The 20,646-nt window shown below is 37.0% G+C and overlaps 1 protein-coding gene across 7 annotated transcripts in view; it reads left to right on the top strand.

Moving 5' to 3' along the window:
* Positions 1–19,333, top strand: part of RPGR (retinitis pigmentosa GTPase regulator) — a 268,015-nt gene extending 248,682 nt beyond the window's left edge. For 3 of the 7 annotated variants that reach the window (XM_033408537.2, XM_033408532.2, XM_049704789.1), the window contains 4 exons: positions 1,112–1,276; positions 3,294–3,351; positions 4,845–4,921; positions 18,677–19,333. In XM_033408537.2, coding sequence (XP_033264428.1) covers positions 1,112–1,276; positions 3,294–3,351; positions 4,845–4,921; positions 18,677–18,886 — 510 coding nt within the window. In that variant the 3' untranslated portion in view covers positions 18,887–19,333. The remainder of the gene's footprint in view (positions 1–1,111; positions 1,277–3,293; positions 3,352–4,844; positions 4,922–18,676) is intronic. The other 4 variants (XM_033408534.2, XM_049704790.1, XM_049704792.1 and 1 more) reach the window with 3 other exon arrangements.
* Positions 19,334–20,646: the final 1,313 nt, after the last annotated feature.

The following is a 20,646-nucleotide window of genomic DNA, read 5'->3' as shown; positions in this document are numbered from 1 at the left end:
TCCCTAGCCTGAACTCTCACAATTTGTATTTTTGCCAGAAAAAAAGGTGAGTTAATTGTTAGAGACATTCTTTTCAAACCACCCAGTAAAGATTTTGTTGGGTGTCAGGCTTATCCTTAGCCAAATAGCCACTAGGAAGGTGACCATGAGAAGCTAGTTACAGTGTTGAAGGGATATAAAGGGCATATATGGTCTCAGGCAAATATGGCTAAGGTGAACTTTGTAAAAACATTCTTCAAGGGAGTGAATGGCACAGATTGCTTACTGTGTCACCTATTTTAGGGGTCATTATGCCTTTAGTGAAGTGCATAAATGAAAAGCATAGGAAAAAATATCCAATAAAGAGTCCAGTCTCTTAATGACAATAAATAAGCAGTTTTCCACCCAAAATATGAAATGGCAAAAAAAAAAATCTCGGTATAGAATAAAGGGTAAAACTAGTATTTTCTGCCTTAATAAGCATTACATGATTTATTACCAGTCTATCAAATCCATAGACAGGCTGTTTTGTAATTTGGATTAGCTTGACAGGAGCCAGATGGACTAAGTTCTCCCTCTGTCTGGTTTTCCATCTGCTTTAAATAACCAAGAGCAAACAATTTAAAGTGCCTATGTCCCTTTATCCTTTTCCCAGAATGTAAGTAATTACAGTTACCTCTCTCTTGTGAATATTGGTGAATTGTACTTCTGAAGTGATTTTAAATCCTTATGTTTTGGAAAATGAACGTAATACATACATATGATTATGTTATAATGCTACAGTAGATAGAAAGCTTTTTAACTTCTCTAATATTTAAAAGCATTCTTTTGAGACAGCCCAGAAAGCATTTTGTTTTTCCATTTTAACCTTACCATAGGTGGTAAAAAGAACTTTGGGAACCCTAGTCATTGGAAATGTTAAAATAGAGTAACATGCATGAAATCCTTGGTAATATAGTAACTTGATATGCAGCATGGATTATTCAGTATTTTATTTCTTTGACTTTAATATTTGAATTCATAGTCTCTATGTTCTTTGAGATGGTATAAATTGTTTACAACAGCAATATCAAATCTCTGTTTTTTAAAGAAGAAAATTTTAACTCTTCCCTGATCATCAATTTTGTCACAGGATCACGAATTTTCAGAAGATGATGAGCCAGAAGACGTGCATGAGGAAATTAAGGAATATCTAGAAGGCGAGAAGAAAGCTACAGGAGAAAATAAAAGTGTTCCTGCAGACGACCACAGTGAAACCAACAACTCAGTTAAAAAGGTATTGACAGCCATTGAAAAGGTATGATGATAAGTGCTTAAATCCCAAGACCCTGCCCAAGAGAAAGCATATGGGTCCCCTGGTCTCTGCAGAGGGCAGATTCCAGCTTCCTTGGAGAACAGAAATATTTCCATGAATAACTTTGTTCATGTGCTATAGGACAAGCTTTGACAAATTTATGAATCAGACACCCTTTTTTCTCTAGCATTCTTTCCAGATTTCTTGGTAGCATTCTGTTCTTCAAATGAATGGAAAACAATTGATATGGGCCAGTTTAGTACACTCTTGAGAAATTAACCAAGAAGTTCAGCCCCAGGTCCTTGAAATGATAAAAATACAACGTTAGCATCCCAGTACTAGTGGCAGAAATGAGATGTGTATGTGCACACATACGTGTGTATATTTACATGTACATGGACAAATAAAAGTTGTTCACAGCAGTGTTTGAGGTTGTGATCAGTTCTGCAGAGATGTGGTATAGAAGAAAGTATTCATAGGAGGAATGGGAGGAGGCCTCACTGAGGAAGAGAAAGTCATCCTGAAAGTGGAGCTAGGGATGCCAAAAACATCTCTTCCATTTGGCAGATAGAAGAGCGACCCTGCTAGGAGACGGTAGGTTTGAAATCATTCGTTTGCTAGCACTACTCTGGATTCATTTCAGAGGTATGGAATTCAGAAACCCAAACTGAATGATACTGTATTGATTCATTTTCATTTCATTTTTTGGACCTCTTGCAAAGAGCTCTGAGTTAATCCTCCCTTCTCATTGATGAAACACTATCATCACTGGTCTGTGCGAGGTGCTTCTCTCTTTATTTAAATTGATTCCCTTTGAGCCTCATTCCCCTTTTCCCTAACATAGCCAACCATTGAAACATGCTTGTCCTTTTATTTGAATGTGTAATTGTAAAACATGTGTTGTTGTTTTGTGTGTATTTTTTTTCAATTTACAAAATGGTATTGTGCTAAAGAGGTCATTCTCTTCCTTCCTTCCTTCTTTTTCCAAGACTCCTTCCTCTCACTGAGGAAGAAATATGTTCTAGCAGTTATTGTTTTCTTTCGGAGGGAGGGAACAATGGAACTTCCCTGGTGGTGCAGTGGTTAAGACTCCACGCTCCCAACGCAGGGGGCCCGGGTCCGATCCCTGGTCAGGGAACTAGATCCCGCATGCAAGCCGCAACTAAGGAGCCCACATGCCACAACTAAGGAGCCTGCCTGCCACAACTAAGACCCAGCACAACCAAATAACTAAATATTAAATGTTAAAAAAAAAAGAGGGAAGGAAAGATTCTGTTTTATAAAGAACATTTATGAGTTCTAGTTATGGTGGTCCCTGAAATTCTTTAGCATAGGATTCATTAAACTCCAATTTGACATTATAAAATGTTGAGCTAATTCCTATACCAGTTAATGTTCCTGAATCTTCTTTGAGTAGAATTCTTAAATATACAATTCTTGTTAATTATACGATGTTTTTTTAAGGGAACTTTATTTATTTATTTATATATTTTTAAATTTATGGCTGAACTGGGTCTTCGTTGCTGCACAGGCTTTCTTTAGTTGTGGCGAGCGGAGGCTACTCTTCATTGTGGTGCGTGGGTTTCTCATTGCAGTGGATTCTCTTGTTGCGGAGCACAGGCCCTAGGCACATGGGCTTCAGTAGTTGTGGCACGAGGGCTCAGTAGCTGTGGCTCGCGGGCTCTAGAGCGCAGGCTCAATAGTTGTGGCGCACAGGCTTAGTTGCTCCGCGGCATGTGGGATCCTCCCAGACCAGGGCTCGAACCCGTGTACCCTGCATTGGCAGGTGGATTCTTAACCACTGCGCCACCAGGGAAGCCCTAATCATGCAATTTTAAGCTAGGAAAGACATTAGCAATCACCCAGCATCTAAGGCAGGAGTCCTGCAAAGGGAAGTAATTGTCACATGTTTATGTTGTTAGCTAGAGACTGACTCTAGAACCCTGCTTAAAACCAAGACTAGGTTTTCTAGCTGAGCACAAATCTGTTTTTTATTATATTGTTTCTTTATTGTTTCTAGGACACAAAAGCCAACCGAGAGGAACGGGCCATTCATGAATACAGTGAAAATCCAAAAGGTGTGAGCACATTTGACTTCAAAAGCATACTTTTAAAAAGGCTAGATACAGGGCTTCCCTGGTGGTGCAATGGTTGAGAGTCCGCCTGCCGATGCAGGGGACACGAGTTCGTGCCCCGGTCCGGGAGGATCCCACATGCCACGGAGCGGCTGGGCCCGTGAGCCATGGCCGCTGAGCCTGCGCGTCCGGAGCCTGTGCTCCGCAACAGGAGAGGCCACAGCAGTGAGAGGCCCGCGTACCGCTTAAAAAAAAAAAAAAAAAAAAAGGCTAGATACATAGAATACTACGTTCATATGTACATACAGATATTTATGCATATATGTGCTTTAACTAAAGAATTATGACTTACACGTATGTCTGTTTTACACTTTTTATTGTCACATGACCCTCATAATAAGCTATGAAATATGTGACACAGGCTTATGTGTTCTCATTGATCACCACCACAGCTTCTTCATGGCTGCTCATGTGTCAGTGTTAAGTGGTTTAGAACAGCCTTTTTACTACTTTTTTTTTTCAATCAGTATTATTAAATTGGGCTTTTGTCCCAGATCTTGATATGTCTGGTGAGCACTGCCAGACCCCATCACTGATGTCCAGGCTGGTCTAGAGCCACAGCAGGCCATCCAGTTATTTCCCCCCCGAGCCCAGACCTGAGTCTTTGATCTTACCACAGGCGTTTCAGAGGAGTCCTTTCCCAAACCTTGCTGTTGGTGTCAGAGAACAGGTGCCACAGAACAGAGGAGACCGTGACTGCCCTTGGGACCTACAGTTTCTACACCCAAATCATTGGTGCTTTTGCTATATGACCCCTATATTATGTTTCCACACCATCACGTCACAGTGGGCCTTTTGCTGCGATGTCATTACAAATAACTGTCTGTGGTAGTGGATATCTGATCAGAACTTAAGCAGAAGAAGGAATAGTTCCCTTAATACATTTTTCCTTCTAACTTCTGCAAAAAGAGTAGTAAGTTTTAGAATATTTTAAGCAAAATGTTAAAATATTTGTCATCTCTAAGTATTCTTAGCATATAACCTAAAGTGTTAAAAAGAAATTAATGTAAGATTTAAGTTGTTGATAATATAAAATTAGAAGAATGCATATGTTTCATGAGTCTACTTTAAAGATCATTATTCAACTATATAACGTGGATTAATTTGAAATACCAAAAAAATGACATGTCCGTTTCAGTACAAATAATTTCACTACAATGAGGTTAATTTTTTTTAAAGGTAATTTATATTTTACAGAAGTCTTCCCTAACATTTACTGTTACGTTTGCTATACTTAGTACTGGTCATCTAAACATTTACAACATTGGTCAGGTCATTCCGAGATTTTTGCCTTAATTTTTCAGGAAATATGTAGTTGTCCACTACTCTTTAGTATTACCCCGTAATTCATGGTTGATAGAGTTTCACTGAAAGCCTCAGGACTTTTCTTTTTCTAATTAGTTAGAAAAAATGTTTCTAAATATATCCTATCATAGGAAATATGCATGATCGTGCAAAGAGCAATTCTTCAGAGATCCTGGAAGATGGTAAATCAACAAAAAAATCAAAGAAGGTAAGTGAAATGAATTTTTCATTTTAGTGTTAAGGCTAAAGTATTGAATTGCTTCTACTACTTTTTATATGGTGATCCACATAATTTAACTCCCTTAATATGAGTTTTGATGACTCAAGAACATGTGACGAATTTCAGGTGATGTTTCACATTTTTAATGTGCATATTTACTTATTGGATTTTAGATTATGATTTAGATTGCTCTGCAAAAAAAAAAAATAGCATGTTCCTTTCAATCATCCCACGCATACTGATTCATCATACAATAAAAGATATGTAAAAGAACTCTACTGCTTAAATTATAAGAGTATAGTATCCTGAGAGTCTAGAAGAGAGTAAGGCAAAGCCAAGAAATAGGATGAATGAAAAAATAAAGGTGACTGTGCTTACAAAACATTACAACATGCTACTCCAGTCTCTCCTAGTACCTGTTTTGGAGTTGTTACAAGTCTGATGGATACATTTCTTCTTCTTGGAAGTAAATTACTCTTTCCACTTGCAGAAAAACTTTATTTAATCATGAGAACACATTTCCAGGTAGAAGTGTTAGGAGGTAACATGGAAGACAAGAAAAATGAAAAGCCTCGTTAATTCTTATTCAACCTAGGTGTCAGCTTAAATGTCATTTCCACACAGAGGCCTTTTGTAACCAGCAGCACTTATATAAATTATTATGTCCCATTATTATTCTCTCACAGAGCACCCTTTTCTCATACTTCTTAGTATTTGTCACAGTTTGCAATTACATAGTCATTTGTATATTCATTTACTTTATGTCTGTATCTCCCCACTGGCCTTCAGCTCCTTGGGGACATAAACTATTTTCTGTTTCACTTTCTAGTGTATCCTTAGCACTTATCACAGTTCCTGGTAAATGGTAGATGCTCAGTAAATATTTTTGGTTGACAATGAATTGTAAAATGTGAGGGGGTAAGAAAGAGGAAAGGATAAAGGTAAAACCAGGAGCCGCCCTTAGGGTAGTAAACAGCCTGTCTTTTGCCATCTTTGTAGGTATATGCCACTCTGAAATTCCTTTCAGAATTACTTCAGAAATTTCAGAAGTTATTTTAGCCCAAATCTCCATATTGTTATCTTTTACTAAAAATTACTTCATGACCATTTTTATCTTTATAAAATTATAAGTTTGGATTACCGTACCCAAAAGTTGTCTGTGACCTGGCTCAAAGGACACTTCAGAATTATTATCCTTCTTAGAATTATAACATGCATCGCTAGAACATTTCATCAAGGTTTAAGAACTTTTTAGATTCTCCATCTAGTAGAACAGAACATTTAACAGATATTCCACCAGTATACTTCATAATGTTCCTGTGAAAACTTTTTTCAGTTATAAAGAGCTCAGGGAAAGAGTCTGGAAAAGAAAATCAAATCTGAGGGAGAAGCATAAAAAGTAAAGGAGTCAGGAGACCTAAGAACCTAAGGGGAGGAAAAATGAAATGAAGCAGCAGAAAAAAATATTTGAAACACACCTCTGACCAAATGAAAATGCATATTGTAGAATACGTGGTCGAGTTTAGGGAACTTTTCAGGCTCTCCCGTCTTCAGCATTGTCCATAGTTGGTAGGATTTGGATACGCAGGACAGGAGAGGCCGGAGCCAGGGAAGGCATGCTGTGTGGCAGGCACCTACTGTAGCATCAGGGAGCCCCACCAGTCCATGGGACAAAGGTGAGGCCAGGCCAGGATACAGAGTGCCAGGCTGACAAATTCAGTCTTAAACTTTGATTCTGCTTAAATTCTCATTTATACCTAATGGAAAAATATAATTCAGTAAGTATGCATTTCCTTGGATAAAGAAAAGAAAAAGTATTGAAAATTATATTTTAAAAAGTCAAGCAGTAATAAATGTATTTCCTACTTAAAGAATAGTCTGTTATTCTATATTTTTTAAAAAGGAAATAGATGATTTAGATGAGATTTTTTTCAATCATTCCCACATTATATATTTTAATCTACAATGTCTCTAACCTATTTATACCATCTAAGCCAAACAAATCAAACGGTTTTTAAAACTTGGAAAATAAATGATGCATTACTCATATCAAGATAAGCATGTGTTTGAAATTTTACATCCCTTCCCTTAATTAGACAGCCACTCCAAAGGTAATTTAAAAAAAAAAAAAAGAAAGAAGTACATTCTTGGTCTCTACAAGACAGAATTCACCATTGAATTTTGTTTTGATGATTTTAAATGTTTCAGATAGCCAGGTTAGGACCCATAATTTTAATTGGTGGCAGAGATCTTCTGATTGTTATATTTGGAAATCGCCAAATATTGCTTTTCCAAACTGTAGCAAATTTGAATCCACAGTTAGCTGCTAAGAAAAATGTGTTATTGGCTTAATTTCCACCTAAGTAAGCTACTGAAAAAAGCAGTAAGCTTTTTAGCTATTAATAATAATTTCTTCCCATCATGGAATTAGTTTATTCATGTGTTTATTTAGCATATATTTACTGGGTGCCTCTTATGTGCCAGGCACAAGGCTAAAGGCTGCAGATAGAGAAATTAAAAATCCAGTGCCACCCCTCAGAAACTAGCTAGAATATGGCAGATCCCCGGATAGTTCCCCATGCCAGTTCACAGTCAATAGATTTCTTATTCATTGTCACTACCATAAATATAAGAGGCTGAGATGAGAATTTGTCCACCAAAAATTATGCCTGTGGATTCTTGCCTTTCCTGATGGCTTCCTTTTCTCTGATGCTAAGCTTTATTCACCATGGCAGCACAATTCAGCATGTTTGCCCCAAGTACACAGTTAGCTTTGCTCTATTGTGAGGAAAATCTGAGGTCAATTATACATATGGTATCCTGTTGCTGTCAGTTTTTTCAGGCTTAATACCTGAGACTATCACTTTCAGACCCACCCAATAATTACTCCCCTGCTTTTTAAAAATAGCTTTATTTAGGTATAATTGACCTATAATGAACTACACATATTTGAAGTATATAATCTGATTAGTTTTGACATACATATACAGCTGTGAAAGCATAATCACAATCAAGAGAGTGAACAGTGCCATTATCAGCAGAAGGTTCTTTGTGCCTCTCTGTGATCCCTGTCTACACCCCACATCCCCCTGCTGTATGCAGCAAATAACTGATACTGTTTTGAGATTCATCCATGCATGTATCAATAGTTCATTCCTTTATATTGCTGAGTGGTATTCTATTTTGAGTTAATTTCTTATATGGTAAAGGTATGGATTGAAGTTCTTTTTTTCGCATATGGACATCCCATTGTTCTAGCACCATTTTTTGAAAAATTTTTTTAAAAGCCTGTCCTCTACTGAATTGCCTTCATACCTTTGTCAGAAAGCAATTGAGTTTTTATGTGTGAGCCTATTTCTGGACTCTATTCTGTTCCTTTGATCTGTTTATCTTGTGCCAGTACCACACTGTCTTGATTACTGTAGCTTTGATATAAGTCTTGAAATCAGGAACTGTTAGTCCTCCAACTTTGCTCCTTTTCACACTTGTTTTGGCTATTCTAGACTCTTTGCACTTCCATGTGAATTTTTATAATCGGTTTGTCAATTAATGAAAAAAATGCCTGCTGGGATTTTGATTTGGCATTGTTTTTGAATCTACAGATAAACTTGGGAAGAATTAACATTTTAACAATATTAAGTCTCCTAATTCATGAACATGACATTTCTCTTCATTTATTGATATCTTCTCAAATTTCCTTTAGCAACATTTTGTTGAATGTTTCTTAACATGGAAGTTGAGATCACTGATTTGAGACCTTTCTTATTTTCTGTTATAGGCTTTTTGTGTTATAAATTTCCCCTGAAGTACTTGATATGTTGTGTTTTCATTTTCATTCAGTTCAGAATACTTTCTAATTTCCCCTTTGATTTCTTCTTTGACTCATGGGTTATTTAATTTCAGTGTTGCTGGAGATTTTTCCAGTGATCTTTCTGTTATTACTTTCTAATTTAATTACATTGTAATTGGAGAACATACTTAGTCTGAATTGATTCCTTTTAAATTTATTGAGACACATTTTATGGCCCAGAATCAAGTTTATCTTGGTAAATGTTCATTTGAGAAGAAGGTTGAGAAGAATACTGTGGTTGGGTGGAGTGTTCTGTCAGTGACAGTTAGGTCAAGTTGGTTGATAGTGTTATTCAAGTCTTCTCCATCCTTCCTGATTTTCTGTCTACTTGTTCTATTATTGAAAGAGAGGTATTAAAATCCCTGACTATAAATTGTGGATTTGTCTAATTTCCCTTGTACTTCTATTAATTTTTGCTTTATGTATCTTAAAGCTATTATTTGGTTCTATAATGTTTAGAATTGTTACCTACTCTAATTAATTGACTCCTTCATCATTATGAAATGACCTTCTTTATACCCAATGATGGTCTTTGCTCTAAAATCTACTTGATCTGATATTATATAGCCACTTTAGCTTTCTTTGGATTAGAGTTATCATCTTTTAACATACTTTTACTTTTAACCCATTTATGATTTTACATTTGAAGTACATTTGATTTAGGCAGCATGCAGATGGATCTTGCTTCTTTTTTTCCTAACATCTTTATTGGAGTATAATTGCTTTACAATGGTGTGTTTCTGCTGTATAACAAAGTGAGTCAGCTATACATAAACATATCCCCATATCTCCTCCCTCTTGCGTCTCCCTCCAACCATCCCTATCCCATCCCTCTAGGTGGACACAAAGCACCGAGCTGATCTCCCTGTGCTATGTGGCTGCTTACCGCTACCTATTTTACATTTGGTAGTGTATATATGTCCATGCCACTCTCTCACTTCGTCCCAACTTACCCTTCCCCCTCCCTGTGTCCTCAAGTCCATTCTCTACATCTGCATCTTTATTCCTGTCCTGCCCCTAGGTTCTTCAGAACCATTTTTTTATTTTTATTTTTTTATTTTTAGCTATTCGAATAGGTGTGTAGTGATATCTCATTGTGGTTTTATTTGTATCTCCCTAATGACATATGATGTTGAGCATCTTTTCATGTACTTAATTGCCATCTGTATATCTTCTTTGGTAAAAATATGTATATTTGTATTTTTCTTTCTTTTTTTTTAACATCTTTATTGGGGTATAATTGCTTTACAATGGTGTGTTAGTTTCTGCTTTATAACAAAGTGAATCAGTAATACATATACATATATCCCCATATCTCCTCCCTCTTGCGTCTCCCTTCCTCCCACCCTCCCTATCCCACCCCTCTAGGTGGTCACAAAGCACCGAGCTGATCTCCTTGTGCTATGCGGCTGCTTCCCCCTAGCTATCTGTTTTACATTTGGTAGTGTATATGTGTCCATGCCACTCTCTCACTTCGTCCCAGCTTACCCTTCTCCCTCCCCATGTACTCAAGTCCATTCTCTACGTCTGTGTCCATCGACCTCACAACAAATAACTCAATTTCATTTCTTTCTGTGATTGAGTTAATACTCCATTGTATACATGTGCCACATCTTCTTTATCCCTTCATCTGTTGATGGACACTTAGGTTGCTTCCATGTCCTGGCTATTGTAAATACAGCTGTGATAAACACTGTGCTGCCTGACTCTTTTTAAATTATGGTTTTCTCAGGGTATATGCCCAGTAGTGGGATTGCTGGGTCATATGGTAATTCTATTCTTAGTTTTTTAAGGAACCTCCATACTGTTCTCCATAGTGGCTGTGTGAATTTACATTCCCACCAACAGTGCAAGAGGGTTCCCTTTCCTCCACACCCTCTCCAGCATTTATTGTCTGTAGATTTTTTGATGATGGCCATACTGACTGGTGTGAGGTGATACCTCATTGTAGTTTTGATTTGCATTTCTCTAATGATTAGTGATGTTCAGCATCCTTTCATGTGTTTGTTGGCAATCTGGATATCTTCTTTGGAGAAATGTCTATTTAGGTCTTCTGCCCATTTTTGGATTAGGTTGTTTGTTCTTTTGATATTGAGCTGCATAAGCTGCCTGTATATTTTGGAGATTAATTCTTTGTCAGTTCGTTCATTTGCAAATATGTTCTCCCATTCTGAGGGTTGTCTTTTCATCTTGTTTATGGTTTCCTTTGCTGTGCAAAAGCTTTTAAGTTTCATTAGGTCCCATTTGTTTATTTTTTTTTAATTTCCATTTTTCTAGGAGGTGGGTCAAAAAGGACCTTGCTGTGATGTATGTCATAGAGTGTTCTGCCTATGTTTTCCTCTAAGAGTTTGATAGTGTCTGGCCTTACATTTAGGTCTTTAATCCAGTTTGAGTTTATTTTTGTGTATAATGCTAGGGAGTGTTCTAATTTCATTCTTTTACATGTAGCTGTCCAGTTTTCCCAGCACCACTTATTGAAGAGGCTGTCTTTTCTCCATTGTATATTCTTGCCTCCTTTATCAAAGATAAGGTGACCATACGTGTGTGGGTATATCTCTGGGCTTTCTATCCTGTTCCATTGATCTATATTTCTGTTTTTGTGCCAGTACTATACTGTCTTGATGACTGTAGCTTTGTAGTCTAGTCTGAAGTCAGGGTGCCTGATTCTTCCAGCTCCGTTTTTCGTTCTCAAGATTGCTTTGGCTATTCGGGGTCTTTTGTGTCCATTCAAATTGTGAAATATTTTTTGTTCTACTTCTGTGAAAAATGCTGTTGGTAGTTTGATAGGGATTGCATTGAATCTGTAGATTGCTTTGGGTAGTATAGTCATTTTCACAATGTTGATTCTTCCCATCCAAGAACATGGTATATCTCTCCATCTGTTTGTATCATCTTTAGTTTCTTTCATCAGTGTCTTATAGTTTTCTGCATATAGGTCTTTTGTCTCCCTAGGTAGGTTTATTCCTAGGTATTTTATTCTTTTTGTTGCAACGGTAAATGGGAGTGTTTCCTTAATTTCTCTTTCAGATTGTTCATCATTAGTGTATAGGAATGCAAGAGATTTCTGTGCATTAATTTTGTATCCTGCTACTTTACCAAATTCATTGATTAGCTCTAGCAGTTTTCTGGTAGCATCTTTGGGATTCCCTATGTATAGTATCATGTCGTCTGCAAACAGTGACAGCTTTACTTCTTCTTTTCCGATTTGGATTCCTTTTATTTATTTTTCTTCTCTGACTGCTGTGGCTAAAACTTCGAAAACTATGTTGAATAATAGTGGACTGGGCAACCTTGTCTTGTTACTGATCTTAGAGGAAATGGTTTCAGTTTTTCACCATTGAGAACGATGTTGGCTGCAGGTTTGTCAGATATGCCCTTTATTATGTTGAGGTAAGTTCCCTCTATGCCTACTTTCTGGAGGGTTTTTATCATAAATGGGTGTTGAATTTTGTCAAAAGCTTTTACTACATCTGTTGAGATGATCACATGGTTTTTCTCCTTCAATTTGTTAATATGGTGTATCACATTGATTGATTTGCATATATTGAAGAATCCTTGCATTCCTGGGATAAACCCCACTTGATCATGGTGTATGATCCTTTTAATGTATTGTTGGATTCTTTGTGCTAGTATTTTGTTGAGGATTTTTGCATTTATGTTCATCAGTGATATTGACCTGTAGTTTTCTTTTTTGGTGACATCTTTGTCTGGTTTGTTATCAGGGTGATGGTGGCCTCGTAGAATGAGTTTGGGAGTGTTCCTCCCTCTGCTATATTTTGGAAGACTTTGAGAAGGGTAGGTGTTAGCTCTTCTCTAAATGTTTGATAGAATTCGCCCGTGAAGCCATCTGGTCCTGGGCTTTTGTTTGTTGGAAGATTTTTAATCACAGTCTCAATTTCAGTGCTTGTGATTGGTTTGTTTATGCTTTCTATTTCTTCCTGGTTCAGTCTCAGAAGATTTTGCTTTTCTAAGAATTTGTCCATTTCTTCCAGGTTGTCCATTTTATTGGCATATAGTTGCTTGTAGTAATCTCTCATGATCCTTTGTATTTCTGCAGTGTCAGTTGTTATTCCTCATTTTTCATTTCTAATTCTGCTGATTTGAGTCTTCTCCCTTTTTTTTCCTGTTGTGTCTGGCTAATGGTTTATCAATTTTGTTTATCTTCTCCAAGTTTTAGTTTTATTGCTCTTAGCTATTGTTTCCTTCATTTATTTTTGATCTGATATTTATGATTTCTTTCCTTCTGCTACCTTTGGGGGTTTTTTGTTCTTCCTTCTCTAATTGCTTTAGATGTAAGGTTACATTGTTCATTTGAGATGTTTCTTGTTTCTTGAGGTAGGATTGTATTGCTATAAACTTCCCTCTTAGAACTCCTTTTGCTGCATCCCATAGGTTTTGGGTCGTCATGTTTTCATTGTCATTTGTTTCTAGGTATTTTTTGATTTCATCTTTGATTTCTTCAGTGATCTCTTGGTTATTTAGTAGTGTATTGTTTATCCTCCATGTGTTTGTATTTTTGACAGATTTTTTCCTGTAATTGATATCTAGTCTCATAGTGTTGTGGTCGGAAAAGATACTTGATACAATTTCAGTTTTTTAAAATTTACCAGTGCATGATTTGTGACCGAAGTTATGATCTATCCTGGAGAATGTTCCATGAGCACTTGAGAAGAAAGTGTATTCTGTTGTTTTTGGATGGAATGTCCTATAAATTTCAATTAAGTCCATCTTGTTTAATGTATCATTTAAAGTTTGTGTTTCCTTATTTGTTTTCATTTTGGATGATCTGTCCATTGGTGAAAGTGGGGTGTTAAAGTCCCCTACTATGATTGTGTTACTGTCGATTTCCCCTTTTATGGCTCTTAGTAATTGCCTTATGTAATGAGGTGCTCCTATGTTGGGTACATAAATATTTACAATTGTTATATCTTGTTCTTGGATGGATCCCTTGATCATTATGTAGTGTCCCTCTTTGTCTCTTTGTAGTGTCCTTCTTTGTCTCTTTATTTACTATAATAAAACATATAGTCTTTATTTTAAAGTCTGTTTTGTCTGATATGAGAATTGCTACTCCAGCTTTCTTTTGATTTCCATTTGCATGGAATATCTTTTTCCATCCCCTCACTTTCAGTCTGTATGTGTCCCTAGGTCTGAAGTGGGTCTCTTGTAGACAGCATATATACATGTCTTGTTTTTGTATCCATTCAGCCAGTCTGTGTCTTTTGTTTCTAGCATTTAAGCCATTTACATTTAAGATAGTTATTGATAGGTGTTCCTATTACCATTTTCTTAATTATTTGGGGTTTGTTATGGTAGGTGTTTTCCTTCTCTTGTGTTTCCTGCCTAGAGAAGTTCCTTTAGCATTTGTTGTAAAGCTGGTTTGGTGGTGCTGAATTCTCTTAGCTTTTGCTTGTCTGTAAAGATTTTAGTATCTCCATTGAATCTGAATGAGATCCTTGCTGGGTAGAATAATCTTGGTTTTAGGTTTTTTCTCTTTCATCACTTTAACTATGTCCTGCCCTGCCTTCTGGCTTGCAGAGTTTCTGCTGAAAGATCAGCTGTTAACCTTATGGGGATTCCCTTGTATGTTATTTGTTGCTTTTCCCTTGCTGCTTTTAATATTTTCTCTTTGTATTTAATTTTTGATAGTTTGATTAATATGTGTCTTGGCGTGTTTCTCCTTGGATTTATCCTGTATGGGACTCTGCACTTCCTGGACTTGATTGACTATGTCCTTTCCCATATTAGGGAAGTTTTCAACTATAATCTCTTCAAATATTTTCTCAGTCCCTTTCGTTTTCTCTTCTTCTTCTGGGACCCCTATAATTCAGATGTTGGTGCGTTTAATTTTGTCCCAGAGGTCTCTGAGACTGTCTTCAATTCTTTTCATTCTTTTTTCTTTATTCTGCTCTGCGGTAGTTATTTCCACTATTTTATCTTCCAGGTCACCTATCCATTCTTCTGCCTCAGTTACCTGCTATTGATTCCTTCTAGAGAATTTTTAATTGCATTTATTGTGTTGTTCGTCATTGTTTGTTTGCTCTTTAGTTCTTCTACGTCCTTGTTAAACGTTTCTTGTATTTTCTCCATTCTATTTCCAAGATTTTGGATCATCTTTTACTATCATTGCTCTGAATTCTTTTTCAGGTAGACTGCCTATTTCCTTGCCATTTGTTTGGTCTGTTGTGTTTTTACCTTGCTCCTTCATCAGCTGTGTATTTCTCTGTCTTCTCATTTTGCTTAACTTACTGTGTTTGGGGTCTCCTTTCCACAGGCTGCAGGTTCGTAGTTCCCATTGTTTTTGGTGTGTGCCCCCATTGGGGGAGGTTGGTTCAGTGGGTTTTGTAGGCTTCCTGGTGGAGGGGACTGGTGCCTGTGTTCTGGTGAATGAAGCTGGATCTTGTCTTTCTGGTGTGCAGGACCGCATCCGGTGGTGTGTTTTGGGGTGTCTGTGTACTTATGATTTTAGGCAGCCTCTCTGCTAATGGGTGGGGTTGTGTTCCTGTCTTGCTAGTTGTTTGGCACAGGGTGTCCAGCACTGTAGCTTGCTGGTCACTGAGTGGAGCTGGGTGTTCACGTTGAGATGTAGATATCTGAGAGAGCTTTCACCATTTGCTGGAGCACCAGGGTCTTGCTTTTTTATCTAATCTGAAAACCTCTGCCTATTTATTTATTTATGGCTGCATTGGTTCTTCGTTGCTGCGCACAGGCTTTCTCTAGTTGCAACGAGCAGGGGCTACTCTTTGTTGTGGTGCCCGGGCTTCTCATTGCATTGGCTTCTCTTGTTGCGGAGCACAGGTTCTAGGCATGTGGACTTCAATAGTATTGGCATGTGGACTCGGTAGTTGTGGCTCACAGGCTCTAGAGTGCAGGCTCAGTAGTTGTGGCGCACAGGCTTAGTTGCTCCGCGGCATGTGGGATCTTCCCGGACCAGGGCTCGAACCCGTGTCCCCTGCATTGGCAGGTGGATTCTTAACCACTGCGCCACCAGGGAAAGCCCTGCCTTTTTCATTGGAGCATTTAGACCAGTTATATTTAATCTAATTATTGATATCATTAGGTTTGAGTCTATTATCTTACCACTGGTAGTATTCTTCTTTGTTCCTAAAAAAATGCTACTTTATTTTATCAAATATTATTATAGCTATACTAGTTTTCCTATGGTTAGCATTTTCCTAATATATCTTTTTTCATTCTTATACTTCTACTTGTACTTTAGATGTGTCTCTTGTAAATGGCCTATAAGGTGGATTCTGACTTTATACTTTTTAACATGTACCTAAAATCTAAAGCTAATCAATGTTCCTTTTTCCCAAATATTACCAGGATCTTAGAAGAGTTTTCTCTCCTATCACTCGTTTTTTTCCCATTTTACATGTTATTGTATCGAGTATTCTATGAACTTTTTTAACCTCATCAATCAAATATCATTATTTGTTATACTGCTTTCTTTATTCACCATTCCTTTTCACATCTCAGATGTCCCTTCTAGAGTGTTTTTTATTCTTCCTGAAGAAATCCTTTGGAAGTTACTGCCATAAATTTCGTTCTGAAGTTAACTTTTGCAGTTGCTACTCACTGGAAAATTAATGGTGGTATGGCTGATTGACAGTTATTTTCTTTTAGTATCTGCTCCCATTGTGGCTCTTAAGAAATTTGCTTTAGTATAATTGCTGGTAACTTCACATATAATCTGTCATTTCTGTCTGGCTGCTTTTTACATTGTTTGTTTGTCTTTGATGTGCTTCATTTCACTATGAGATGCCTAGATGTGAGGTTTTTTTATTTTAACTTTCTTCCAATTCATTATGACTCTTGAATCTGAGAATTCATGTCATTCATCATTTTAAGAAAATTCTCATCCATTATATATTTGAATATTTCCTCTCTCCTCTTTGGAGCTCAAGTATAATAAAACTTTTTATTCTGTTATCTATGTCTTTTAATTTTTACTTTTATATTTTCTGTATCTAAGTGATATTTGGGGAAATTTCAGAGCTTGTCTGTTTCATATTATCTTTTCATCTGAGACTAATCTGCTATTTAACCTCCTTATTGAGTTTTAATTTCAGTTATGTTTTTCACATTTTGAAGTGAAATTCTATTTTGATTCTTTTTCAAATCAATCTGATCTTTTACCTTGTTTTGTTTACCTAGTACCCTGTTTTTTATTATAGTACTTTAAATAATTTAAGCAAACTTATTTTATATTCTGTATTTAGTTATTCCAATGTCAGACATCCTCCAGAGTCTAAATCTGTTTGTTGCTTTGGCTGGCTTGCTAGTGGTGTCTTGTTTCCTTCTGTGTTTTGAAATTTGGATTGTAAATTCATGTTCAACCAGGACTTTTTGTGGAAATTCTTTAAAGCTTAGATTACTGTAAGTCCATCCATAGAGAATTTATATAAAATTCTGTTAGCTTCCCTGGGTGTTACCATTTCGGGACAGCTTTTAGTCAATGTCTCAGTTAAGGGTTTTCCACCAGTACCATACATGTGAACCCCAAACTCACATTAGGAAAACATCATTAGGCTGAGAGAGACATGTTATTTTGTTCTCTTCCATTGTTTGTAGGTGGACTTACATTAAAGGCCTAGTTCTCAGAGGGTCCCCACTTTACATAGGAGTCTCAGTTCCATTTCTCCATATTTTGTGAGATCAAATCTGTTAAAATCCAAGAGTTGAAGTTATGAGATCAGTAAAAGCCATTTCAGTACTCAACTCACCCCTGAGGCTTCCTGCTCCCTCTTTTTTTGTCCCACAGGGATTTCCCTTCATTTTATGTGAGCTTACCCACACATTATAAAATTATATTTTGTATACTTCTAAAGCATTTCTTGGCATTTTGTAGTGGCAGAATTTTTCAAGATGTGTATATTCCTACACAATAGCAGGAACAGGAGTTCTCCCATTTTAGTTCATAGACTCTATCTAGGCTAACTTTTTGGGTTACAACTTTTCATTCTAGTTCCTCCATTCTTTAAGGCTAAAGGCAAGCTATTATTTGCACCATTTTAATTTCTGAAGGAGCCAGATCTTCAGCTGTTCTTTGGTTTTGGCATCTTGTCAAAACCATTACTTGGGTTGTCATTCTTTAGGAATCCTGTTTTCTCTCTGGCTAAATCCTCAAAGGGCTTAAATCATTTGGAACTTTTCAGTTATCATCTTCCTTGATGTCTCCTGCATGTGCCTTGTTGGCCACTCTCTTCTTGATATTTTCCTCCCCTGACTTCTGAGTTGCCTTTTTTTCCTGATTTTGTTCCTACAAAACTCAGTCCCCAGTGCTGGCTCCTCTTCCTCTGCCTACCTTTCACACTTGGCTTTTCCTCAGTCTCTTTTCTTCTGTTTTCTCTTCTGCCCACCTGGAATCCCTGGGTTATGGAGTCTACTTTCGTCTCTTCAGCTGTTATCTGCATTCTGCCTGTCCGCAGCCCTGGCCTCCCCTGAGCAGCAGGTCTGTATATCCAACTGCCTACTCAGACCCCTGGGGCTCCCACCCCCATCATTTGGCAGCACTAACACTTTGCCAGAAGTTCTGATCTACAGGAATGGGGAGGTATGTCCTCTAGAAGATGCTGGTTTTCATCTTTTTCTCTTATAACAAAACAAAGTGAAATACTAAATTTGTTCTTTGAAGAAAAATGTTAACATATTACCAAAGCACTGATAGTGTTGAAGGGTAAACCCTGAAAGGTCTTGTTTTAGGGAAGAATCATGATTGCAATTGGTAAAAGAAAAAAGGCTGGTGGATGCTAAGACTGTACCATTGTGGTGCCTCATAAAGATGTGATGAAATAATGTTAAGACTTGTTGAAAATTATACCCCCTAAATACTGTTAAGTGACTGTTTCGCTTACTGAAATGAATTCTCTGCGTGTGTGTTTTTTTTCTAGATTTTCCTCTTTAAAAGGATGTCATTGATGAGCCAGAAAAGTAGAAAGCAGAATAATAATGAGCCACTCCCAGAGATAAAATCAATAGGAGATAAAATAGCTTTTAAAAAGAGTAAGAAAGATGGCAACAAGAAGCACATGGGGCAAAATCATCAGGATACCTCACCCCCAAATATGGAGAGAAGGTCAAAATCTTGCATAATACTGTGAATATATGTTTATGTTTTCATGGTCACCATGCCCATTGTAATTTATACTTGAAAAACATTTGAGCTCTGACGGAAAGTTTCTAACAACAAACTTTTAAAGATATAACTTAAGAACGTGTTTTATTTGGTTTGAATAGTATGACCAGTTTTGGTATTTATTTAAATGCTGATATTTTTGACAAGCAATTTCAGAATATGTGTATCTCAGACTCTCCTTCAAGCGTTGTGGCCTTAACTGTTCAGTGTTGCAATATAAAATATATTTTTATATGTGAAACTTAAATTAAGATATTTCATAGTTTTTACCAAATTTTACTGCTTTATAATTTCATAAGGCAATATTTGCAATCTCATGACACTAACAGTTTTTAATGTATTTGCAATTTTCAAAAACGGAGTCAAAATTGTTTTTAATGAACATATTTTAATAAACTATAGCTGGTCGGTTCCACTGTTTAAATGGGTGAATATGAATAAAATTTGGAGGTACTTGGAGTTATCAGTTGACAAAACAGGGGCAAAAAAAATCTAATTTTAAAATATTGAAAGATGCAAAATGCATTTCCCTTTGAGTAAAGAAAGTATCAGGGCAACTGTATAAACAGGACATCTTTGTGGAGAAACTGTGCTGAAATTTCTTTGCTTCCCGCTCCTCTCTTTAGGGAGGTGATTTGACATGAAAACATTGCAGATTATCTGCACTGTTTGACCATGCCACAGATCACCAGTCTAGGAGAACCGGACACAGCCAGACTGGCTCATTGCAGCTGTCTCTAGCACTGACAGTGGTAACTAAGGTTGGCTGTGTCACACAGTGCTCTGCCACAAGGAATAGGAAGGGTAAAGCTGCTAAGTCTGCTCTAATAGAAACATTGCTTTCCTGTGCTCACAGATGCTACTTATTTAATTGATCAAACTACCTTCATTTTTCCCATTCTAACTTCTGACTAAAACATTTGCTTATTCAATCACAGTGACCATTGCCCCATTTAAACAAAACAAAACAAAAATACTCCATCTTTGTGTTTCACGTACAAAGGCTGTAAGGATTTTAGTCTAGAATAGATGTGATTTTGAAATCTTACAAAATAGTCTCCTATATTACATTTAGTGGAATTCTAATTTTATTAAAGGTAAGTTTAATAAAAAATTTTGCTATTGCCACTATAGTACTAGTACAGTATTGTAAAAATACTTTGCCAAAATATAAACTATAGAAGCCAAGTGGAAGTGAAACTCACAGTAATACTAAGACATGCCAATTGTGATAGGCAGGATCCTAAAATGGCCCCCAAGGTTCCTGCCTGCTGGTATACTTGCCTTGAATAATCCCTTCCCCTTGAGAGTAGGGGAGACCAGTGAATATGATGAGCTGTCACTCCATTGCTTATGTTGTATTATGTGGAAAAGATGAAATATTTTGCAGATATAATTAAGATTCCTAATGAGTTAACTTTAAGCAAAAGAGAGATAATCCTAGGTGGGCCTGACCTAATCAGGCGAGCCCTTTCAAAAAAGATCTAGATGTCAGAGTTGGAAGAATTCAGAGCAATTCAAAGCAGTAGAGATGCTCTCCTGTTGGCCTTGAAGAAGCAAACTGCCATATTATGGAGAGGGCCATGTGCCAGGGTGAGAAGCCTCTAGGGTCTGAAGGCTTCTACTCTACAACTGCAAGGCACTGAATTCTGCCAACAACCAGTGAGCTTGGAAGAGGAACCCAATCCTCAGATTAGACCATAGACCTGGCTGACACCCTGATTG

Source organism: Orcinus orca, chromosome X (genome assembly GCF_937001465.1).
Source record: "Orcinus orca chromosome X, mOrcOrc1.1, whole genome shotgun sequence".
In the NCBI taxonomy this organism is placed as follows: domain Eukaryota; kingdom Metazoa; phylum Chordata; class Mammalia; order Artiodactyla; family Delphinidae; genus Orcinus; species Orcinus orca.
The sequence above is the reverse complement of the archived record's forward strand: the minus strand, read 5'-3'. Positions and strand labels throughout refer to the sequence as shown.